The 27,103-nt window shown below is 38.9% G+C and overlaps 1 protein-coding gene across 1 annotated transcript in view; it reads right to left on the reverse strand.

The window, feature by feature from the left end:
• The window catches only part of SLC44A5 (solute carrier family 44 member 5), a 197,018-nt gene extending 183,755 nt beyond the window's left edge, over positions 1-13,263 (reverse strand). Inside the window, exon 1 of the mRNA XM_083359918.1 lies at positions 13,030-13,263. Coding sequence (XP_083216044.1) covers positions 13,030-13,066 — 37 coding nt within the window. The 5' untranslated portion in view covers positions 13,067-13,263. The remainder of the gene's footprint in view (positions 1-13,029) is intronic.
• Between the last annotated feature and the right edge of the window lie 13,840 nt (positions 13,264-27,103).

Below are 27,103 nucleotides of genomic sequence, written 5' to 3' on the forward strand. Positions count from 1 at the left end.
ATTATAATAAAACTAGGATTAGCAGGGAAGACTTCGGTTTCCTTCTCTATTCTCCTTTGAAATACTGAGTGTGCCCCCCTACCTTCATGAGAACTAGAATGGATTTTGCCTGAGCAAATTACTCAGGTTACAGTTCTGGCCCATGCTTAACATTTCTTTTAGCTGACCATTGTCTTGGTTGTGGTTCTTCTTGCTGTTCGTCAGGCTTATTCTTTCTGTCCTATAAAACAATTTACAGTCTAGGACAGTCTTATATTAACTTGTCTTGTCTATGACTTAAGGCTGACTTCCTTGATTACATTAATTATTGTTATGGAGCTGAATATAAACACATCAAAAAGGTTCAGAAAGGCTGCTTTGTAGTTTTCTGAGTCTTTGGAACTATCAGATCCATATAAGAAGATATTTTAGAGATAACTGCTGCTGAGAAGTTGGCAATGAAAATTAAATGCCAAGATGAAGGCTTGCTTACAGTTCAGCAATCTGATGCCAGGTAGAGGACAAATGGATAATTTGAAAAGATGAGGTAATTTTTAATTGAAGTAGCATGTCTGGTAGAGGTCACAATGACCTCATATATCATGACATCATGGCACACATTATGCATAGATTGAAACTGGCCTTAGTCTCATCTTGACAGCACAGAGTAAATGATGCACACTACATAATTCACATCATTATGAAATGACATCATGACCTATGTGATATCATTTCCCTTCTGCCTACTTTCCTGAGAAACCCATGAGAAATATGTTGATCAAAACAGAACCCAAAAGCCAAAGTGCCCATAGTACACCCCACTCTAATTCCATGCATTCAGATTCTAGACTGTTTCACCACTGAATAAGACACCAATACTTTTTGTTAATTTTTCATGTACAGATTTGACTAGTAAAAACCACCGTTGTGATGATTTAAAGGTGACCAATCACAAAAAGGTCCTAATAATTATGTTATAATTTCTTTATTGCACTTTTTAAATGTTTAAAAAATATTAATATATTCCAAATTTGGAGCTATGCCACCAAGCTTACTTATTGTCAAATATTAAGTCTTGTAAACCAACATTTGCTATTGGCAACAACTACAATATACAAAGGTCTACTTTTTACAACTCCAAATCAAAAGTTAGGATGAAACTGGGATATGCCCAATAGATGAATATAAAAGTAGCTTTTATTATGCAGAAGTGCAAATTCCAGCACCATTAAAAATTTGAATCTAGAAAAAAAAATCAGAAAAAAGTCAGGTAGACCTATTTTATTTCTACATGAAAACCACTTTTGGAATTTTTGTAAAAAGCTGCAAGAAATTATTTTTTTATTTTGCGATTTGATTAGAATTATATAGGATTAGAGAAATAGTGTCGAGTATTTTAAGTGTTTGATATATTTTTTGTCTATATCTGTACCAAAGTAAGTTGTCAGTAATCCATTTTTCTATTTTCTTTATTTTTTTCTTTTTGCACTTTTATCTTGCTTTTGTCATGGTTCCGATTAATGAGACAAATCTGAGAGCTTTTTTCTTGATTTTATCTTTTTTCATTTCTTTTTTTCTTGCTCATTTATGTTTTATTCTTTTTTTAATTTAATAAGTTTACATTTAAAAAATTGGAGGAAAGTGGGTTATAGACATCTGTGGTGTTCACTCTAGATGAATACAATTTGTTGTGTATATGGCCAACAATGGTTATTATCTGTTTTTCTGGGATGCAGGTGTGTATTTCCAGTGTGTCATATAGAACTAGATATAGATTTTCCCACATCATTTGGGAGCTGCTGCTGCTGCTGTTGATTTCCTCAACAGAAAACTATCTTTACTCTCAGATCCCCATTTTACCCAGCCCAAGCATCATATCATTTTCTATCCTACCCTACCGTATATATTTGGAAAGGTGGCACGCAGGATCTCACAGAAAGCAGCCAAAATGCCTTATAAAAGCAGAAATGTTTATCAGAGCCTTACCTAAATGAAGCCCTTCCACTTACATAAGGACAAATTCCATTCATAGTCACCAGGAACATTCCATCTATTGGGTTTCTTACTCATATTTTTAAATGGAAAAAATGCTCTTAAAAAGCAATATTAGTCAAAATTTATAATTAATATCTGAGTAGCCTATTTTTTGTCATCTTAGCTGAAATTTAAAATGGCAATTCTTACCTCCAATATGTGTTCAACAGTATTTCTGACACTGCTTATCTGCCCACCTTTTAAAAATGAAAACTTGCTTGTGAGAAAAATATACTAATACTAATATGCAACAATACTGCACTCCAACTTGAAACAAAGTTCAACCCTATGGAATAAGACAACATACTATAATGTTTAATCACTCAAGATAGAAGGCCATTACCTGGCCCACTCAATTCAAAATTGTTCCCAAAGCACTGTCCCACAGTAGTTATGTACTTCTGTACCCAGCAAGAGGCAGGGGGTTGCCATGGCAACTATACTGGAAAGTTGAAGATGGAATTTAAATTTGTTAATGTTACATTCTTTGTGTGGAAGCAGTGGATTCAGTGATAGATTAGATTTTCAACTTGAGTAACCCTGACAATCAAAAAATCACCTGTTGCTGCAACTGAAATTTTAAAAAAGATCTGTATTTGTTTCTTTTCAAAATTATGACTCATTGCTAGACAGACTAGACCCATAAATAGACAAAGAAATCCTCCCAAACACCAAATTGTGATCAATTTATTTTTTCATCATCCTCATCATCACCACCATTACCACCATCATCATTCCCATTCCTAAGTCATCAATTTTCCCATGATTCTTATTCAAATGAGGACCCAGATTGTTGGGGGCAATAAGCTGACTTTGTAATAATGCCGCTTGGGGAGGGTGTGAAAGCCCTAATAAGCAGGCATATACATAGAATGAAGGCTACTGCTAAGCTTGTAAGCCGCCCTGAGTCTTCGGAGAAGGGCGGGATATAAAGGGAATTAAAATTAAAAATTAAAATTAAAATTAATTAATTGGCTTATCTAATTTTCCATTCTTCTCTTTTGATCTATTTTTTCTTCCTTTTTTCCACACTAAATGCATTTACTCAGTGCTTTTTTTGTAAAAGAAAAAGGTGCCGGAACTCACACATGTTATACAACCCGCCTTGCCTACCCTACAAGGTTCCATCCAAAAAAGGTGCCGGAACTCCATTCTGAGCGTTCAATGAGAAAAAAAGCCCTGCATTTACTTCAACCTTTTACTAGAATAATTCTTCAATTTTATTACTTTTAAAGTCTTTTCCTGGTTACTGGTCTCCCTCATAAATCACTCATTAATTCACTTCTTGTTTCATTGTGAAATATAATTGTAAATAATATAGTGGTATGTACTTCTCTTCATCTAGTTTTGTTTTTGTGTAGGTGTGTGTGAGAGAGAGAGACAGAGAGAGAGAAAGAAAGAAAGAAAGAAAGAAAGAAAGAAAGAAAGAAAGAAAGAAAGAAAGAAAGAAAGGAGAAAAGAAAAGAAAAATACTATGATTATTTCTTTACAGAGAAGTTGTATTTTTCATGATTCATGTTTTTTAACTCAAAGCAAATTGGAATGGTTTATGTCTTGAACTGCTGTGAGATGGCTAAGCTCTTTTGGGGCTCATGTCCAGTCATAAATATTCTTTATTTTGATCCAATTTGCTATGATTTCTGCACATAAGGAATAGGAATAAAAGGTCATACACTTAAATGCTGACTTTAGCTCTCCCTCTCTATCCACTCTTGGTTAGAAGAATAAGTGTCCAAAAATTAACACCATTTTAATAACAAAATTCTTGCTTACTTCTTAATTCTTTTTACAATTGGGTTCATAACAAACATCCGTAGCTTAAATAACACATTAGTACAATGTTTTTCAAATCTATATATTATATAGAAGAAAAGCCTCAAGACTATTTAAAATAGTCATTTTAAATAATATGTAATACCAATTAATATTTTAATACCAGGTGCTTAATTTTTTTAAATTACTAAATATGAAATATTATTGAGAAGATATATGTCTTTCAGTATCCCTATCTGCATGCTTATAAGAAAATCCATTAAGTTAGTCATTGTCTGCATAATTGGGTTTGAAAGTTTATACCAGACATTTACATATTCTGTGCTTTAAACATGTCTAAAATACAAATTTACAGTAGATTGTAATATTTCCAAAATGTCACTGCATCTCATTAGATCACCTCATGCAAACTTCTAGCCCAACATTTGTGGTTATTTCTTTATAGCAGTTAAGAATAAGTTGTTTTTAGTTAGTTACTAAAATCTAGTAATTCCATGCTGATGTGAAGAAATACAAAACCTTAGGACAAAATAATTTGTAAAATGATACATATATTAATACTCTTCTTAGTGGAAGGCAAAGGAAGAATTACATGTGTCACAATGATGCAGTATAATGACTAACATACTTCATATGACATCACAGCAAAAATACAGCCAGGATCTGCGTCATTATATTGCAATGCACTTTTCATCAAATTTTTGATCACCATAGTTTTTTCTGAATGCTTATACATTTATTCCACGAGTACCACATTTGCTTATTATAAATATATAAATATAATAAGCGGCTAGAATCCTATACTATGAATGGAAGTGCACCAATCTCTCCAGAAAAAAAGAGTGTTTTATGACTAGTCACCCATAATTCATAACGAGTTCTCAAAATCTGTCCAACAATCCAACTGAGGTGATGCCTCAGTTTTACAGGCTTGCTAATGTAAGCCAGCATGAGTTCTCTACTTGGAAACATAAAGCAGAATTTAGTTGGGTTCCTCCCTCCATTAAACAAGTTAAGATTACAGTACAGAAGCTAAAATCTGGTGAGGGCATTTTTCCCCCTGACATTTTAATTATAGTAGTTAACAGCTCTATAAATGAACAGAGGGGAAAAAAATTCAGAGAATTGAGACAAGACTTGTCTATTAAAATAATAATGCCACAATGGTAATCTCCTCTTCCACTGAGCTCTGAGCAGTGCTCAAGCCATTAAAATGTAAAAAATACTGTAGGAAAAATACACCTAGGTTTGAATCTGGGGACTACTATAAATAGGGCTTAAATTCCAGAGTTTCATGTTACTGATTTTCTAAAGTATTGTTTTTCAAGTATCTGCAATAAAAGTATTTCATGACAACTATGTTCTTGAATCTTTTATTGTGTACCTTCTAGTCCAACTATCTGCCCTGTTTAGAATGACAACTCTGTTCCTAATTATTGCATTGCTACTTTTTAATGCTGTATTTTTCTGAATCTTACTATATCATCAAATTTTTGCTATGAGTCAATTTATTGAAAACAATGGTACATAAATTAAATAATCCTGAAGAGCCCAACTACATACAACTAAAATTCCTGTTTCTATAACCTTTAAGTGCATCATAGGGCAACCACTTTTGATCCAACTTATAGGATGTATCCAAAGGCATTGGGGAATCTGGTAAGGACATATCTATGAATGAATGAATAAAAGAATGAATGAATGAATGAACCTTTATTATCAAAGTACAACATGTATACAGTGAAATTGGCTGACCCTCCCTTTGTGCCCCCACCACCACAACTCACAGTGACAACAAACCCACCATCTTGTTACACCATGTATAAACCAACAGTTCACAGGTTTGGCTAATATTACACATAAGCCTCAAAACAGGTTATTCGAAGAATGCAGAACAGCAAATCCATTCTTTAAAGAATTTGTATAGATAATTTTATCCCTGATTATTTCTGATGGGTTGATTAAAAAATAAAAAATAAAGCCCGATAATCATACCATCACTCTTGCTGCATAAGTCAAGAGAACTTTTGAATTGACAATTGTCAGTTTTGGTCCTTCCTGCTTTTCATATCAGATTATTATTTTTAAGTTCTCTAAAGGTAAATGTATTGCAGAAATGTTTCACATCTCAGCTGATTAAACAAAGTCAGTGGGCAACTGATCCTCTCAAGTGAGTGCCTATTAATAATATCAAATGTAAAAATTAGATTTATGGTCAAACTATTTGATTGAGAGAAAAGAGGAAACCACAAGAACGTTTGCATTCCTAAAACCTCAATGAAACAATCCTTTTTCATTCTTATTTTATAATAGAGAATTGAAGCTAAGAGCACAACTAGCTTGCAATAATTTGCAGCTGGGATTTGTACACAGAACTCCATGTTCAGTTCCAATAGTCCTTCTGTTGATCTAAAAATTGTTCACAATAGACTTAACAAAAACTGAATAGCTATTTAAAAAATCTTCCCCTTAAAATAGATTCTACTGTAAAAGCACTTTATGATATGTTTTAAATCCCAACTAAATATACTGTGCAGATGTCCATGGCACTGTTTATACCACCAATTAAAATATCCTGGTAGAACTTTCCTTGATGGCATAAGATTTTAAAACAGCATTTGATAGAACTATTTTGTAAAAATTCCACCAGCTGTATAAAAAAAATCACTATAATTTACATTTCTTTTAGTTAAGGAATTAAAGTGAGCTAAATGTGAATAATATTTATGAACATTTCAATCCTGTATAAACTAATAACTGATTATATATTATCAGGCATATTTGTACTATGTAATTAAGTACATAATTTCTGCCAAATGTTTCTTTTCTTACACAACTGGCAATAAGTCAATTTGATAATGCAGTTTTTGTCACAGTAAATTTGTTTCAAAAACCAGATGCTAAATTGATTTATGGTACATTTGAACCAATATAGTTTTATTACAATAATTGAAATAAATAAATGAAGGTGGTTAGAGACAGGCATCTAATTAGTTGTATTGTTCACCACTCATATCTCCCTATGTACATTTTTAAGTACTAAATTTATACAATGGAATAGCTGTTTTTTGTAACTTCTGAAAACAAGCATGAGTTGTTTTCTGGAACCTCCAGAATATGTTATTAATTTCCAAAATATCAGGTAGTGCTCAATGTATGACCCCAACTGGGACTAAAGCTACTGTTACTAACCAGTCTGGTCATTAAGTGAGTCATCATGTGACTACTCCCAATTTGACAAACCTGTTTGCCATAGTTATTAAGTGAAACCAATTTCTCTTATTGACTTTGCTTGTCGGAACCCAGCTGAGAAAGTCGCAAATGGTGATCATGTGATGTCAGGATGCTGAAACCATTGTAAATACATGTAAACAACTGACTGCACAAATTGCAATCATGTGACTGCTGGAATACTGCGACAATTGTAAGTGCAAGGACTGGTCATAAGTCCCTTTTTTCAGTGCTATCATAACTTCAAATGATTGCTATACGAATGGCTTTAAGTCAAGGACTCCCTCTAATAATAATGTTTACAGGAAAAGTAAGGTGAGAGATTTCCACGTGATTGTACAGTTTATCTATTCTATACCAATGTGCAATACAAGGCCAGTAATTACGCCAACAGAATATCCCTAGCAGTTGCAATGCTAATTGTTTAAAATCTTCGCTCTGTCAAAAGCATACTTTATTTTTACTGTAACAATCTCAAGTGAAACTTTTGTACTACACCCCACAATTAATGGACATTAAGGCACTGCAGTATGCAATGCACATTCTGGATAAGTGTTACATTTGAAGCATACGTATGTGTCCAAAATAAGCAATATATCACAGATGAGAATGTAAAGGAAATCTTTACAAGTTTACAAAAACTGTCTGTGCACATCTTCTCAGATATCAATGGACTGCTTTGCGTTCCAGATAACAAGACAAGCGTCAAATTAATGCTATCCAAAGAGTCAGACAACAGTCACAGTAATAACCTAAGAAGCAAAGTCATTAGTTACAGCCAACAAAAAATTATGAATGGTTTAGCTGAAGCTCTGTGGCCTGTTTGCAACACAGCTCATTTCAATGACAAATGAAAGAAGTCAATAAATGGTGGTAATTAACAAATTATACCGAATGCTCCTTCTGAAAAGTAAACTATGTTTCTGCTCTGCCTGTACCTTTCAGATTAACTTTTTAAAAATGCTACTATCATCTGTGAAAGGATCCTCTCTGTACACTGACAGCTGCATCTAAAGTGTGGGTGGATGGGGGAATAGGTAATGCTAGATAATGGGTACAATATAGCTAGTTTTGCAGTGCTGTTAAGCTTCTGCCAAGATTGTATTATTGGATGAGTGAGTCTACATTCTAAGCCAGTGGTGGTGAACCTTTTAGAGACTGAGTGCCCAAACTGCAACCCAAAACATGTATCATCGGGTGCTGGGTGGGTGTGGCTGCGGTGTAATGGCAGACTGGGTGGGACTAAAAAGTTCAATCAATTCCAACTTTGCAAGATCTTTTTTTCCCCACAAGGTTAAAATTGATTGATTGATTGATTGAACTTTTTTTTTGCATATGACAGCGGAGGCCTAAAGCGAAAAGGTTTTATAAAACCCAGCTGAAGGCCTAGGACTGGGGTGATGGGGTGCGTGCCCACGGTTCTAAGCCTTTCTGTTCTGTGTCCAGAAACAATGAAAATAAGATGACAGAGTCGTATAAAATTACACATTTCAATTTCTCTTATTATTCAGATTTATGTTAATAGATACTTGAAGAAATTAGCTTTGCAGCACTTTAGCAAAAGCCAAAAGGTATTTCAGAGGCCAGCAGTGGCCACTTTAAGCAGTTTCAAACAGGTATTACAGCTGTGCCCAGATGCTGTGTTTTATCTCAAATATAACATATACTTAATGATTAGGTCAAATGAGGCAAGTATCATTGGTTAGTTTAAATTTTCTTCCTTAGGAGTTGATTATGTGCTATCAAGTCAGTGTCAATTCTTAGTGACCATATAAATAAATTTTCTCCATGAAGGTTTCTGTAATCTGGCCTTTAACAGATAGAATTGAAGTTATGTTATTTTGGTTAGTTAGTAAAGGGTCTCAAATGCCAGACCTCTGGATTACACATTAATCTGAATTATGAATAATCATAGATAACAGTGCCTTTACCTCTGAAATGTATGACAAGCAGTGCTTGGCAGATTTTCTTATTTTTCAGATTTAGAGATGTTGACATCTATTTGCCATAAGGATCAAAGCAAGATTAACTCCTCATTGCACTTAGGAGAAATCTTGTCAGCACTTTCTACCTTTCTTCCCTTTTAGAGCTAGCTGTGAAACATTTCAAATTGCTGCTTTTCAAATTTGCATATAGCAAAGAGGCTGAAAAATGTTTGATTTATTTTTCAGATGAATAAGAAAAAAAATTGCAACATAAAACATAGTCAGCCACTTACAGCTGAAATTGAATTTAATTATTTCAAGGAGACACTCTCAAGTAACTTGCACTATAACCCGAATTACTATGGAAAAGTGTCTAAGCGTTAGTCAATTTGTTTCTTCGCTAGTTACTTCATAGTAGTTCTTAGCATCCTGTCTTGGTAGTAGAATGGTGTACCAATTTGGTTTAAGACATTTTGCTGTATTTAATGTTGATTCAGCCTTCCCCAATCTGTTCTGCTTCAGGTATGTTGGATAAGAAGTCTAAATATTTCCAGCCATTATTAGTCCCCACACCTGGTAAGGATCACACTTAACAAAGGAGGGGCCCTGGAAGGGGCCAGAAAAATAAGTCAGTAGCTTCAACCGGGTGATCAATGCCTGTTTTTACGTGTGGCATAGACAGCATCTTCTTTCTTATACAGCACACACTCTCATGATCATCCCAGAGATTAAGGAAAGCTATGTCACAATTTCTAGAGGTAATCATATGAATTTGTTGCAGCAGAAGTATAAATACATTGTGTCTTTAAAAAAACCAACATTGTTATTAGAGCATAAACCTTTGTAAATTATAGGTACAGAGCAAAATGGATCATAGGAAAGTATAGGAAAAGGAGAATCTAGAGGAAAACAAAAGGTTGCTAAGTGACAGAAGACTCTTCATTAAACTGCTACACTTTCCAGCTGAATGATTTTCTTGTGAATCTGCATGGCTCAACCTGGTTATTTGTACACCATATATTTCAGGTTGCTCCTAACAGAATTTTATGTACAAGCCAGCTGTGTTTAGTGACACGGGCTGCTATACAAATCTGATTAATAAATGAATTTGTCTAATAAATACTGTACATGGGAGTCTCCCATAGACTGGCTTCATCCTATAATAAACAAATACCGCATGGTTTTTATTCAAATGATAGGGAAGAAACAAAACTCAGTAGTTTAGTCCCTGGTTCTCCAGTTCAATTTATTTTTTTTATTTTGATTCCATTTATATCCCGCCCTTCTCCGAAGACTCAGGGCGGCTTACAAACTTAGCTATAGTTAGAAAGTAATGAAAAATCTCCTACTAGAGAACTTAAGAAGCACTGTCAGTCAAAATATGCAACATTACAGGACCACAATTCAGCCCAATATTTCTGTTGCTAAGCAAGAGAATTGTTAAGTGAGTTTTGGCCCCATTTTACGACCTTTCCTGCCACAGTGATTTAAGTGGCTATTAGGCGAATCACTGCAGATGTTATGTTAATAACATGGTTGTTAAGTGAATCTGGCTTCCCCATTAACTTTGCTTGTCAAAGGGTCACAAAAGGTGATCACACATGAGCCTGGGACACTGTAACCATCATAAATAAATGCCAATTGCCATGTATCTGAATTTTGATGACATAGGAATGCTGCAATGGTCGTAGGTATAAAAAATGGTCATCAGTCACTTTTTTTTGTACCTTTGCAACTTTGGATGGTCACTAAATGAATGGTTGTAAGCCAAAGACTACCTATAGTGGTGGTGAAGGCTCTTGACTAGACGCTCTAGTTTTCCCATATGCATGAATGCCCACTGGATAACTCTTGGCCTGTCACTCCCTTTCAGCCCAACCCACCATTACAGAATTGTGATAGAAAAAATTGGAGGTGGAATGTTTATGTACACTGCCTCAAGTTGTAAAAACAATGGCAGGATAAAAATCAAAAAAAAAAACAATGCAATACAGGGTAGCTTCTTATATCCATAAGACATTTATACCCTTATGAAAACCCAGCTCTTATTTGTGTACCTTTTACATATTAAGAGCTCTTATGCAAAGAGAAGATTGCCATATATTATAATATAGGACTCATAAAAATTTAGACACACAAAAATGGGGCATAAGAAGAAAGCAAAGTGATAGTATAAAAATGTATCTATTTTAGCTTTTTTTTTCCTCCCCAGTATTAATCGCAAGACTTACACAGAAATATAGGCAACACTGTAGGTATTATTTGTAAGATGCTGTATGGTATGCAATCAAATAGCTGAAATATGCCTTGTCATTGTGAACAAAGAAGGATATGAACCATTGAGAAAACTAAAACTAAAATAGTTGCCTCTTTTTTTCTCCAAAGAAAGACTAGTAATGACTACTACATTTTTGTGGCTTCCTTTTCACTTTTGATAGATACAGAGATACCAATCACACAATAATTTTAAAAATCTATTTATCACTTTGAATATCTACAAATCCTGAGCGTGATTTAATAATTTGTATATGTACAAATCCTGAGTGTGATTTAATAGTATCCTACATGGTCATTCCTACTGCAGTAAACCAGAACGTATTCTTTTCTGACTAAATCCACATTTCAAATCCAAACATAAATATATTTTGTAAGATATCTGGCACAAAATGACTTTTGGTGTGGTCTTTGTGAACTGGAGGACAGAAGGAAATATTTTAACAAACTGCACTGATTCTAAATTGGGATTTTGAAGGCATCGTGTGGTACCCAAGAGGAGACCCGTCTGACTAGCTTGCAAATTACACAGAGCATCCATCCATCATCTATCTCTAGCCTGACTCCGAACTGCAAATGATACAGGATGCCCACACGGGCCCTGATGTACCTGCATCCCAGGTCTCTACACGCATGTATTCCTGCCCTAATGAGCCCTTAAAATAAGGAGCAGGAAGGCGGCTAGCCGTTTGTTTAGACCCAGAAAAAGTGGCTGTGAATGACAACTACTGTTTACTCATCGCTCCTGGTTCCAGAACTCCTCTTAAGCCATTTCAAGTCCCCGAACTTGGGGATGTGGGGTTTGTTGTTCCCAAACCCCACATCCCTGATTATATCGTCTCTTTCTTCAAGAGTCACTCGTGTCCTCTCAAAGCCCCATAAGCCACATCACAAATTCATCCCTTGCTTATCACGCCTCAAAGAGTCTTCTCTCTCCTTGCCTCTCCCGCCCCGCACCCCCACCCCACCCCTCTCCGCCCCCCACCCCCACCCCGCGCCCCAGATTTATTGCCCCTCAACTCCTAACATTCAACAGGAATAGTTTCCAACCAGTCGGAGCCGCCGGTCCCAGACCTGGCTTGTTTTGCTCGTTATCTCGCGGTCGCCCATCCCAGAAGCGCTGCCCCGGAGGGGAAGTATCCCCTCCATCCTCTTCAGCCCGCCGCCGCCGCCGCTCCGCCTCACAAGCCACCCCGTCCTCACGCCTCCGTCCGACCTCCTCCTCCTCCTCCTCCCCCTCCTCCTCCTCCAGCGGCCCCTGGTCCATGCCCGCACAGCCCCCGTGGGCCCCAACGCAGCCCTCCCCCCCACACACCGCTCTTCTCCCCGGGGAGGGAGACAAAGCGGCGCGGGTGCACCTGCACCCGGGGGGGGGGCCTGCCTCCTCTTTCTCCTCAACCGAGCCCGCGCGCCTGCGAGAAAGGGCGAAACGCACCGGAGTTTTCCTCCTCCTCCTCCTCCCCCCTCCTCCTCCTCCCTCCCCCTCCCCGCAGCCCGAGCCCCAACTTTCCGACCTCCTCAAGGACGCAGCAACAAGCCGCCGCCTTGGCAGGAGGGAGGGAGGGAGGAAGAGGGACGGGGCAGCCGGACCGGGGCTTCCCTTTCGCTTTGGCTTTCTCTCCCCCCAAGGCAAGAAACTCCGGCAGCTGGATGCGCGGGCTGAAACAGGCCAAAAAAAATACCCAGCCGCCCGCCCGCCCGCCCGCCGACTGGGCTGCGGCGCCGAGCGCGCCCCTCAGCCCGCGCTCTGCTGTGCCTCCGCAGCCGGCCACCTGCCTGCCTTTCCCCTCCTCCTTCAGCCCGACCGACTTACCGTAAGGAGAGACCGAGGCGTCCCCCTTCCTAGCCATGGTCCTCCTCCTCCGCCGCCGCCGCCGCCTGGGCTGACGGAGCTGGGAGCCAGGGCGCCTCTCCGCCCGCTGCTCAGCGTGCTCTTTGTTGCCGTAATGGCATGGGAGGCGGGCGGAGGGAAAGAGCGGCGGTGAGGCGAGCAGCCGAGCCCCAGGTGCTTGTTTTTCTCCTCCTCCTCCTCCTCCTCCTCTTCCTCCTCCTCTCGCTGCACTTCGCAGGCGCCCCCTCCCCGCGCTCCCCCTTTTTGCCTCCCGCGCTCTTCAAGGCAGAGGAGCCGCGGCCGGAGCTAGAGCCAGGCGAGCTCTCTTTAGAAGCGGCGGCGGCGGCGGCGCTGGCAGCCGCAGTTGCTAAAAAGCTTCCTCGGCCTTCGCAGGCATGCGGAGGAGGAGGAGGAGGAGGAGGAGGGGGCACGTGGGACTGCCCCCCCCCCAGCTTCGGCCCGCCCCTCGATCCATATGCAGCGAGCCAGAGCGCACCGACGGCCCCGGGAGGGCGCCATAAACTCCGCCCCTCGCGCCGAGGGGAGCGGCTGGCCAACTTCGGGCGGGAGAGGAGACCAGAACTTCGCTCCCCTTGCGGTAGTTTCGGGCTGGCTTGCCAGGCTGTCGTCGGCGGGCGGGAATCAAAGGCGTCTCGATCCCGCCGGCCTTGTCTTACCCCCACCCCGCCGCCTCCTCCTTCCCTCGTTGCCTTTGCGTTGTTTTCCGAAATTTGGGAGGGAGTTTCGACTGGAGGAGTCGTGACACGAATTTTCTGGCGTTTTACGCACCTTATAGAGCGGAGGGAATCCACTTGCTGGGAATTTATTTTTATTTTTTTTCACAGGTTTATATTCAACTTCGGAGGTGACTTTGGAATGAAATCAGCAATTTTCGACAGGTCGAGCGATCGGCCGCTTCTGGGCAATGCACAACAGGCGGTCTTATCTGCGCCTTTGCTGCTTGGAAAATTGCCCGAGGAAAGTTTTCATATATGTTGTTGTTGTTAGTTGCGAAGTCGTGTCCGACCCATCGCGACCCTATGGACAATGTTCCTCCAGGCCTTCCTGTCCTCTACCATCTTCTGGAGTCCATTTAAGCTCACGCCTACTGCTTCAGTGACTCCATCCAGTCACCTCATTCTCTGTCGTCCCCTTCTTCTATTGCCCTCAACCATTCCCAGCATTAGGCTCTTCTCCAGTGAGTCCTTCCTTCTCATTAGGTGGCCAAAGTATTTGAATTTTAGCTTCAGGATCTGGCCTTCTAAAGAGCAGTCAGGGTTGATCTCCTCTAGGACTGACCGGTTTTATATATATATATATATATATATATATTTCCCTTCCTCCCCCTTATATATTTCCCTTCCTCCCCTTTGATTCCGGAGCTGTCCTTTGCCTCTCGTGCTGATATCCTGGCTTTTCTCTCTACACGAAGATTGGTTGAATTCTGCCATTTGCTTCCTTTCAGGAAGCCTTGTCAAAATTCTATAAATGGGGTTCGAGTCATTGGTGGCACTTACCTATTATTTAAAAAGTGCTTCAGATTAAGCAAAGGGGGGGAAGAGAAGGATAGCAGTCTGACCTACGTTTCAAGCGATGCGTGTCAGATAAAATAAAACACCAAGAATTCTGGCAATCAAAAGGCTAAACAAGTTTTATTATGGAGGTGAGCTTTCTCTAGTCTGTGGAAAGTCTACGCCACAATAAATTGTCAGTTGACAAAGAGCCACAAAGCTCAGTTGGTTTGGAATTGAGCAAAACCCAAATTGAATTAAATGTTTAATGTTACTTCGGAAAGTCCAAAATTGCCATCCTTCAGGTATATTTAATGGATACAAACAGTAATGTGCAAAATATAAGCATACAGATATTCTGTTCCTGGTTCTATATTTCCACTCAGCTACATATTTTTGTCTCTGTTTGTGTATTAGTGAGTCTACTTATTTATTTGAACAACTTGTATTCTCCCAGAAAGATTATGTTTTGCACCTTACAATTCTTTAGTTTAATTTAATCTAACAATAGAGTACAACTAAACTGTAACCTGTATTTCCAGATCTATGAAGTACCCATCTAAATAAGAATTGAGTTAGAAAATATATGAGCTCTTTTGTGTGACATAAGAAAGTTTGATGAGACATTGATACCCACTTTCAAGTGCATTAAAATCCTGGTTTTCTTCATTGATTTTTATGGTTGCACTAACTTCTGCCCAATAACAATTTAAAAATCATTTTTTCTGTGAACCAGGAAATCACATGGTTTCCCCTTATGTCTCTTTCCATTTTTATAACCATTCTATTCCATTCCATCTCTTCTTCCACAATCTGTTTATTACTCTTGCTTATTGAATTCTCTTTCTATATATGTAATTGATCTTCCACAAAATTCAAATTCCCTAAATTAGCTGGTAGTTCCTCTTGCACATGGATACAACCATTTAGCCCACATCCCTATTTTTAGCATTAAAAACAAGACTATACACCTGGTGATATGAAAACATAATTGGAATGTTTGCAAATGCAACAGCAAAGTATGGTGAGGTAACAATTGCTTCAGCCACATTTCATTACTTTGGCGATTCCTTTTATGTGAATTACACCAAACTGCAAATCGTATTTCTATTTTCATTACTGAATGGTTGACTCAAATTGCCTACTTCAGGGAAGCAAATGTCACTGGATCTATATGTATCAAATGCTCAATTCATCAAACCAGTATAAACTCATAAAAGTTGGGCTATGTTATATTTATTACATTGGATATATAATAATTTCTTAATGCATTTTGTGTAAGGAAATGGTGCTTCCTTGCTTTGGACTTCTCTACATTGAAATTCCTTTTTATTCTTCATGGTGGAAACTCTGCATCCTTTATTCTTCTGAATATGTATGTGTAACAGATAAGCTTTGTATCAATCTAAATGAAAGAATCTCTATTATATGCAAAGGTATGTTCTTTATGAAATCACCTGAATATTGCTATTTACTTAATTATGGCCAGTGTTATTCTTATAAATATATTAAGGCATGTTTAACAGTTATCATTTCTATTAAACAGAAGAAATATCTGGTGATATATATTGTAAAATATATAGCATATTAGCTTCACTTGTGAGTGCAATTTCCTGCTATAGCGCCCTCTACTGTTGCTTTACAATTTTATAAGGAAGCTATCTTTAGCTAGGTTTCTTCCATAGGTTAGATAATTGTGGAACTATCTTTCATTTAACTTTGAAAATAGTTAGCTTCCTTTTAGCTTGGAGATTAATTTACACGTGCATTTTTCCATGCTGAATTATATTTTTTAAAATACACAATTCAGATATCCAGATATAAGAACCTGGAATACTGCATCCAGTTTTGGTCACCAAGATGTAAAAAAGATGTTGAGACTCTAGAAAGGGTACAGAGAAGAGCAACAAAGATGATTGGGGGACTGGAGGCTAAAACATATAGGGAACGGTTGCTGGAATTGGGTATGTGTAGTTTAACGAAGAGAAGGGTGAGGGGTGACATGATAGCAGTGTTCCAATATCTCAGGGGCTGCCACAAAGAAGAGGGAGTCAAGCTACTCCCCAAAGCACCTGAAGGCAGAACAAGAAGCAACAGATGGAAACTAGTCAAGGAGAGAAGCAAGCTAGAACTAAGGAGAAACTTCCTGACAGTTAGAACAATTAACCAGTGGAACAAGCTGCCTCCAGAAGTGGTGAATGCTCCAACACTGGAAGTTTTTAAGAAGAGACTGGACAGCCATTTGCCTGAAATGGTATAGGGTTTCCTGCCTGAGCAGGGGGTTGGACTAGATGACCTCCAAGGTCCCTTCCAACTTATTATTATGTTCAAAACAAAATAACCAAATAAATTATTATCACCATGACCTAAGGAAACTATTCAACAGTTATTAATTTTAGAAGCACAGGAGAAAATTCTTCACATAAATCAAGCACAACAGTGAAAGAACACATTAATATTATATGAGCATTGTGTTTGACAGTTGGGCACAATCGGTTACTTTTTAACTGGAGAATCTGCAATTGAGCAACAGCATTAGGATATTAACATCTTAAATGTCAAACATTTACTGATCCTGAGATCACTTTGGGAGATAAAACAGAAAGCAAGATTTCCCACCTTTCTTCCCAAAAAGAATAATAATGCTATAACACAATATAAAAAATAATTCATTAATCTTCCAGCATTCACTTTGAAAGACCGGATTGTGAAGCCCTGTTTTATGATATAAGAGCTGTGAAAAAGAAGCATAGTTAGGCAACAACCTAGACTTATCTGTGGGATGTATTCTCACCACTGTATGTATATATAAATTTTATATATATATATATATATATATATATATATATATATATATATATATATATATATGTATGTATGTATGTATGTATGTATGTATGTATGTATGTATATGTATATGTATATATATATATATATATATGTATATATATATATATGTGTATGCAAATTATTCAAATTGCTAATAAAGAATTTGGGAGGCTAAGATGATCATTTCGAACTCTTTATGTTCTCATCAGTTAGTCATACCCTTTATCTGAGATTCGAACCCAGGCTGATTATATATCAGGCAGTGTTTTAACCTCCTGAGCCACGGGTTCCTTCTCTCTTATATTAGCTGGAAGGCAAGGCAAATGTATGTTTAAGTATTTGTCAAGGCTTTTTGAATGGACCTTGCTAATTAACTCTTTCATTCCTGTTTTGGCCCGGCTCAGGGCTTATCCACAGGAACTAGTCAACTTATGACAGCTCATTATTTGTGCAAATTATTCAAATTGCTAATAAAGAATTTGGGAGGCTAAGATGATCATTTCGAACTCTTTATGTTCTCATCAGTTAGTCATACCCTTTATCTGAGATTCGAACCCAGGCTGATTATATATCAGGCAGTGTTTTAACCTCCTGAGCCACGGGTTCCTTCTCTCTTATATTAGCTGGAAGGCAAGGCAAATGTATGTTTAAGTATTTGTCAAGGCTTTTTGAATGGACCTTGCTAATTAACTCTTTCATTCCTGTTTTGGCCCGGCTCAGGGCTTATCCACAGGAACTAGTCAACTTATGACAGCTCATTATTTGTGCAAATTATTCAAATTGCTAATAAAGAATTTGGGAGGCTAAGATGATCATTTCGAACTCTTTATGTTCTCATCAGTTAGTCATACCCTTTATCTGAGATTCGAACCCAGGCTGATTATATATCAGGCAGTGTTTTAACCTCCTGAGCCACGGGTTCCTTCTCTCTTATATTAGCTGGAAGGCAAGGCTGGAAGGTCCATTCAAAAAGCCTTGACAAATACTTAAACATACATTTGCCTTGCCTTCCAGCTAATATAAGAGAGAAGGAACCCGTGGCTGAGGAGGTTAAAACACTGCCTGATATATAATCAGCCTGGGTTCGAATCTCAGATAAAGGGTATGACTAACTGATGAGAACATAAAGAGTTCGAAATGATCATCTTAGCCTCCCAAATTCTTTATTAGCAATTTGAATAATTTGCACAAATAATGAGCTGTCATAAGTTGACTAGTTCCTGTGGATAAGCCCTGAGCCGGGCCAAAACAGGAATGAAAGAGTTAATTAGCAAGGTCCATTCAAAAAGCCTTGACAAATACTTAAACATACATTTGCCTTGCCTTCCAGCTAATATAAGAGAGAAGGAACTCGTGGCTCAGGAGGTTAAAACACTGCCTGATATATAATCAGCCTGGGTTCGAATCTCAGATAAAGGGTATGACTAACTGATGAGAACATAAAGAGTTCGAAATGATCATCTTAGCCTCCCAAATTCTTTATTAGCAATTTGAATAATTTGCACAAATAATGAGCTGTCATAAGTTGACTAGTTCCTGTGGATAAGCCCTGAGCCGGGCCAAAACAGGAATGAAAGAGTTAATTAGCAAGGTCCATTCAAAAAGCCTTGACAAATACTTAAACATACATTTGTCTTGCCTTCCAGCTAATATAAGAGAGAAGGAACCCGTGGCTCAGGAGGTTAAAACACTGCCTGATATATAATCAGCCTGGGTTCGAATCTCAGATAAAGGGTATGACTAACTGATGAGAACATAAAGAGTTCGAAATGATCATCTTAGCCTCCCAAATTCTTTATTAGCAATTTGAATAATTTGCACAAATAATGAGCTGTCATAAGTTGACTAGTTCCTGTGGATAAGCCCTGAGCCGGGCCAAAACAGGAATGAAAGAGTTAATTAGCAAGGTCCATTCAAAAAGCCTTGACAAATACTTAAACATATATATATACATACATATATATACATACATATATATGTAGATCTAGAGTCTCGGGTTTCTTCCCGCGTTCCTTTCATCTTCAGAAAGTTGTGGCGACGTTTCGACGAAATCCCATCCGTCATCATCAGGCTGGAGTGTTCCTCCTGCTGCTTCCAGGAGCAATGCGTGGTCTGGCTGTTCCTTTCCTTCCAACTGCCGGTGGGGCTGTGTTCTGACTGGGTGGAGGCGTGGCTGCTTTCTGATTGGGTGGGGGTGTCCTCCGATTGGGTGGAGGCGTGGTTGTCTTCTGATTGAGTGGAGGCGTGGCTGTCTTCTGATTGGGTGGATGCGTGGTTGTCTTCTGATTGGTTGGAGGCGTGGCTGTCTTCTGATTGGGTGGGGTGTGTTCTGAATGGGTGGGGTTTTTTGTTGTGTTGTAATATCCTGAGTGTTGTGATTTGGTGTCCTGAGGAGTGGGCTGTGTAGTGGCCTCCAGAGCTTTGGTTTGGCTCCGAGTTCGAGGACCTGCTATGTATCTCTGGTATGGGTCAGTCAGGTTCGTGTGTGCGTTCTTCTGCTTGGGTGATGGCACTTTTGCTTGACTTGTTCTGTCTTCTGTGTGGGGGAGTTTTTGTTCTGGGTGTGGATGAGTCTTGCTGGGGCTGGTGGCATTTGGGGTTGTTTGTTGGTTTTTTAAATCCTTGTTTGCTGAAATTCGTTTCTCTATCAATGCTGGTTTCCAAATGTCATGTAGGCGGGAGGTGTCGTCTCGCTTGTTCATACTGTCTGGGTGTTTTTCTATTTCAATGGCTTCTCTGATTATTCTGCTATTGAGATGTTCTATTTTGGCGATTGTTTTTGTACCTTCAAAATTGATGTTGTGTCCCGTAGTGTTTATGTGTTGTACTAGTGAAGATGTGTGATCTTTCTTCTGTACTGAGTTCTTATGTTCTTCTACACGTACCTCTATTCTTCTGTTAGTCTGTCCGATGTATGTTGCTGGACAGGAGGCGCATGGGATTTGGTATATGCCCTGGTTTTCCAGTTCTATTTTGTCTTTGGGATTTCTCAGGATGGTTGATATCTTTCTGTCAGTGTTAAATGCGGTTTTGATGTTATGTTTGCGTAGTACTTTACTGATTTTGTCGGTTGTTCCTTTTATGTAGGGCAAGATGGCTCGTCCGTTGTTCTGTTCTTCTTCTTGGATGTTTTTCTGTTTCGGAGTCCCCTGCTGAATCATATTGGTGATTTTGTTTTTTTGGAACTTGTTTGCTGTCAATATGTCTGTCAGGGTGTGTAGTTCTGTTTGTATATGTGTTTTATCTGCAAGGCGTCTGGTTCTTGTTATTAGTGTTTTGGCTACTGAATTTATTTGTGCTGGGTGATGATGTGATTGCGCATTGAGGTAACGGTTGGTGTGCGTTTTCTTTCGGTAGACTGTGTGTCCTAGGGTGCCGTTTTGTTTTTTGTATATAAGTACATCCAGGAAAGGTAACTGGTTGTAACTGGTTGGATGTACTTATATACAAAAAACAAAACGGCACCCTAGGACACACAGTCTACCGAAAGAAAACGCACACCAACCGTTACCTCAATGCGCAATCACATCATCACCCAGCACAAATAAATTCAGTAGCCAAAACACTAATAACAAGAACCAGACGCCTTGCAGATAAAACACATATACAAACAGAACTACACACCCTGACAGACATATTGACAGCAAACAAGTTCCAAAAAAACAAAATCACCAATATGATTCAGCAGGGGACTCCGAAACAGAAAAACATCCAAGAAGAAGAACAGAACAACGGACGAGCCATCTTGCCCTACATAAAAGGAACAACCGACAAAATCAGTAAAGTACTACGCAAACATAACATCAAAACCGCATTTAACACTGACAGAAAGATATCAACCATCCTGAGAAATCCCAAAGACAAAATAGAACTGGAAAACCAGGGCATATACCAAATCCCATGCGCCTCCTGTCCAGCAACATACATCGGACAGACTAACAGAAGAATAGAGGTACGTGTAGAAGAACATAAGAACTCAGTACAGAAGAAAGATCACACATCTTCACTAGTACAACACATAAACACTACGGGACACAACATCAATTTTGAAGGTACAAAAACAATCGCCAAAATAGAACATCTCAATAGCAGAATAATCAGAGAAGCCATTGAAATAGAAAAACACCCAGACAGTATGAACAAGCGAGACGACACCTCCCGCCTACATGACATTTGGAAACCAGCATTGATAGAGAAACGAATTTCAGCAAACAAGGATTTAAAAAACCAACAAACAACCCCAAGTGCCACCAGCCCCAGCAAGACTCATCCACACCCAGAACAAAAACTCCCCCACACAGAAGACAGAACAAGTCAAGCAAAAGTGCCATCACCCAAGCAGAAGAACGCACACACGAACCTGACTGACCCATACCAGAGATACATAGCAGGTCCTCGAACTCGGAGCCAAACCAAAGCTCTGGAGGCCACTACACAGCCCACTCCTCAGGACACCAAATCACAACACTCAGGATATTACAACACAACAAAAAACCCCACCCATTCAGAACACACCCCACCCAATCAGAAGACAGCCACGCCTCCAACCAATCAGAAGACAACCACGCATCCACCCAATCAGAAGACAGCCACGCCTCCACTCAATCAGAAGACAACCACGCCTCCACCCAATCGGAGGACACCCCCACCCAATCAGAAAGCAGCCACGCCTCCACCCAGTCAGAACACAGCCCCACCGGCAGTTGGAAGGAAAGGAACAGCCAGACCACGCATTGCTCCTGGAAGCAGCAGGAGGAACACTCCAGCCTGATGATGACGGATGGGATTTCGTCGAAACGTCGCCACAACTTTCTGAAGATGAAAGGAACGCGGGAAGAAACCCGAGACTCTAGATCTACACATACAGACACCCGCGAGAATCTACGAAAACATACATATATATATATATATATATATATATATATATATATATATATATATATATATATATATATACACACACATACATACATACATACATACATATACATACACACACACACACACATTGATTGGAGTACATATCTATGACAATAGCCAGGCCTTGAATGCCACACTAAAATATATTTCTTATATATCACATATGAAAGCTTTAATCTTGCAGACTCTCCAATTCTTTCCAGCACAACTGCAAGGAGATTGGAAGCTTTTACTTCAATTTTCAGCTCATTACATCTGAACCCTGAGAGACCATGGTATGAACTATGATTTAATGGAAGAGGTCAATGTTAATAATTGTGCCTGGTTTCAATAAACCCATTCCCATTTTGGATATAATGAGAAACAATAAATTAGCGGGAAATAAGTTTTGGGACTTCTCATTACTATGCAGCAGGGAAAGGAGGAATTATCAATCATGTCTCATGCTCATAAAATGAAATGGTAGTTTAATGTCATGTGGGAAGGGAGCAAATTTGGATTCTCCATTTTTAAGAAGGGTGAATAAAATAATGTCTATTTAATTCTGAATGGTTGTATTCAAATTCTGAATACAAGTAAATTGTTTAGTGTATGTGTACAATAGCCTACTGTTGTTTTACTAGTGTAGTGGGAGTCATTGCATTACAAAAACTGCTTTTACAATGGTTTCTAACTAAAATTAGAATTCTGTTTCTCCTTGTTTTTCAAAATAGGTACTTTAACAAACTCACCTTCAAATATTCATGGAATGAAACTTTTTAAAAATTGTATTGGGATGGGGGGGGGGAAGTTGTATTTTTTTTTTCCATCCTCCAGTCCCCTACTGAATCCAGCCCATTTTTTAAAGTAATTACTTCTTTCATTGGCTTCTCCCATCATACCAAATTCTCCATTTTCAGAGTTACAGTGTGATCATCTTGACAGACAGATGATAACCCCTCGTGGCATAACTATTGCAAGGTGTTCTACATGAGGCTGCCTTTTAAGACCACTTGGAAGGTTCTAGAATGCAGCAGCGTCGGCAATCATAGGCATGCCTCAATATGCCTGTGTGAAATCCCTCTTTCACAGGTTCCATTGGCTGCCACTTGATTTTGGGTGCAATTCAAGGGGATGGCTGTATTCTATGAAACTCAACACAGTCCAGGGTTTAGTTATTTGAGACACCAGCTATCTCCTCTGGTGTCTGTTCAGCCAATATGAACAAAGATTGGCATGCTCTGGATCACTTTGATTAAACAGCATCATCTATAAGTAAGCCTTTATCATGGTGTCTTCCCTGTAAAAGAAAATTCCCTGTAAAGATCCAAGTGTCTCCCACCGTAACTATGTTCTGGAAGCCTTAAAGACTTGGCTGCTCGGACAAGCCCTAGGATAAAGTAATTGGAAATCCTTGCTGGATATGTTTGATGTTATTGGCAGATTCATCATATTGTTTTTCTTCTTTTTTTCCTATTGTATTTTTATTCTGTATGTTTATGCTGTAAGCAATCCAGAATCAAGCAGCACCTAAATCAAATAATAAATAATAAATCAAATAAAACAAAGGCACATGAGTTCTTCTATATCACCGGTGTCAAACTCAATAGTGTCTTTTTTTTGCCTTTGCAGAGCCGGGGTGGCCAGTGCATCTGGCCCGTGGGCTGCCAGTTTGACACCTTTGTTCTATATAATTTCCTTCTAACTAATAAGCAGGGAGGGAAGGGGGGAAAGAGGATGGACAGTCGTAGGAACCAATTACTTTAGGGTTTTTTTTTAAAAAAACAACCCTCAAATGTACTAGAAATACAGTTGGATATGCAACACAGACCACTATTATGTTAAAATTAATATCTGTACTTTCTAATACATATTAGCCATACTGGTTGCAGTAGCTTTATAATAAACCATAGTTTATAACAAACTTTGTTTTGCACATTAATGCATTTATATTTGGCTACATCTTCCTTTCAGCCTGTTCAGGACTTAAGGGCTCATCTAGGCACTTACCATGTTCCAGCATCAAAATACTGTAGCTTGCTTTCTTTTTATTGAGGTTCTGACAATGGAGTTTTCATTCTGGCACCAGTCCCTTCTCTATACATTTGTCTTCTACATTTGTGAAGAAAGAGCCTGGAAGAGGCTAGTCACCTCCAGGGCTCCAATTGGCTTACTGCACAACTGCCCCTCCAATCAAACCAAGAGGTTGTGTACCTCTGTGACCAATTCTCTTTCAACTCCCAGGGTCCAGAGCAGGGGTACCCAACCTTTAAGACTTGTGGGCTTCAATTTCCTTCAGCTTCAACTCTCTTCAACATGGCTGGTTGGGGAATAATGGGAGTTGAAGTCCAGAAGCCTTAATGTTGCTAAGGCTGTTCCCCACCCTCCAGCTTTCCTGGCAACCAATGGTTATGTTTCTAATGTAAGAGAAATGTTCCACAAGGTTGCATTCAAGCTATTGACCCCTGCACCACTCACTATCACTTCCTACGAAGATAGTCTTCCATTTGGAATCTTCTTTGTTATCCCAACTTCATCCCTCTCTTACCTGCCTACTTTCCTCTCCCATTCAAGCAATGCAGATGCTTTCCCTTATCCCAGTGGTGGTAAACCTATGGCATGCGTGCCAGAGGGGGCACTCGGAGCCCTCTCTGTGGGCACGCACGCCTTACACTTTGGCTATGTTTTTTGCAGGAAAAAGCCATTTCTCAAGCCCCTTCCTAGCCAAAACAAGCCTCTGGAGTGAGCGCGCTATTTTCAGGTTTGAATTATATCAAGTCTGACACCAGAAACGGACTAACAGATGACCTGAGTGCTGCATGCGTTGCCCTCAAACTTACAAAGTATAAGCCAAGGCTAGACAAATGATCAGCATGCATACAACAGCAAAAATCACATTAATTGTTCAAAAGCATTCCAAAAGCAAACTTTTACCTTTCAGTACAAAGTTCTTTGTATCATTGAAAGCTTTGTTCTTGTGTTTTTAAGACAAAAGATGTTAATGTATGAGTTGTTTTTTTCCTAAACTAAAACCTCAGTATTCAGATTCAATTGCCGTTTTGGCACTTTGCAATAAGTGGATTTTGAGTTGCAGTTTGGGCACTCGGTCTCCAAAAGGTTCGCCATCACTGCCTTATCCTCTCCCCTCTGCTGCTCCTTCTCTTCATCTTCAATTTATTAGAGAACAACCCAAAGTTCCATCCCTAATACTGACAGTAGCAGCTGCTGGTAACCACCACCCCTAGAAGGATCTTGGCATTGGATAAATATAAATCTGTATAATTCACATATAGATTAGTAAGCTTTTATGTCAAAAATACATAATAAATAAAGTATAAACATAGTACTGATAACTGCAATAGCCAACATAGTAACAACGTACTAGGAAAAATAATGGAAGTGTCTAAACAAATGATATATATATATATATATATATATATATATATATATATATATATATATATATATATATATATACATACATACACACACACGGTTAATTTATACAAACTTATTAGAATAAAAAGGGCGATTCTGCTGCATTAATGAAGCCAGTTATGCAATATATATTCCACCCTGCAACAAGAAAAATCCTCAAATAATAAATTATACACCAAAGAACTGAAGGCTTACGAGCAAAGTAGCCCATACTCAGTTATAAGCAAAGTGTAACTAACACTGTATCTCTTGTGAGCTCTTAGGCAAAATGTGAGATTGGGAAGCCAGAGACTATTTTTCTTTCTAATTATATAAAATAATATGAGAAAACACTAAAATACTGAGCTATGTAAAGTAGAATGCTGCCTCTGCATTCCCCACGCTTGTAATTCAGAACAGGTTCTACAAATACCAGTTCCATTTTCACCTACATCATAACAAGAGACTCAGCGTAGTTACATATTTTGTCAGTATGTGGTTTTCTAATCAGATTTTTATTTTATAATCATGGCATAGTTAGATAAAGTTGCTAATGAACAAGTTCTTTCCCATGAAAACTGGAAAAGATAATATGACTAAGCTCAGCAATGGTGAGCAACTGTTCAACCAGTTTACTGAATTGATAGTGGTTGAGTTCGCACATCACACAGCCAATACAAATCACAATGCATTAAATTTAGTATAAGGTGTGGACACAGCCTATGAACTAGTTTAAACGGAAAACAGATAGAAGCAAAAATTACCCTTGATGTGCAGGTCCTCTACCTAAATCTTTTGACATATAAGACCTTTCCTCCTTCACACACTACACATTCTTTGACGACACCTTGATTCAGCTACATCTTCCTGAAAATGGCTTTTGCTTCATCATCAGTCTCTGCAGAGCATCATCTTAACTTGTGGCTAGTTGTGCTTATGTTTAAGGAAGGTTTTCCACTAATGCTGGAAGGATCTAGTAGTGGTTTCAAAGTGTGCAAAATCTGGTACAGGTAGTCCTCGGCTTACAACAGTTCATTTAGTGACCATTCAGTTACAACGGCACTGAAAAAAGTGACTTATGACCATTTTTCACACTTACGACTGTTGCAGCATCCCCAGGGTCATGTGATCAAAATTCAGTGTTTGGCAACTGACTCATATTTATGACAGTTGCAGTGTCCCCGGGTCTTGTCATCCCCTTTTGCGATCTTCTGGCAAGCAAAGTCAATGGGGAAACCAGATTCACTTAACAACCGTGTAACTAAAGAACCTCAGTGATTCAACTTAACAACTGTGGCAAGAAAGTGGGACAAAATTCACTTAACAAATGTCTCACTTAGCAATGGAAATTTTGGGCTCAATCGTGGTCGTAAGTCGAGGACTACCTGTATTCCTCACAA

The sequence above is a fragment of the Vipera ursinii genome (assembly GCF_947247035.1).
Source record: "Vipera ursinii genome assembly, chromosome: 3".
Taxonomy (NCBI): Eukaryota; Metazoa; Chordata; class Lepidosauria; order Squamata; family Viperidae; genus Vipera; species Vipera ursinii.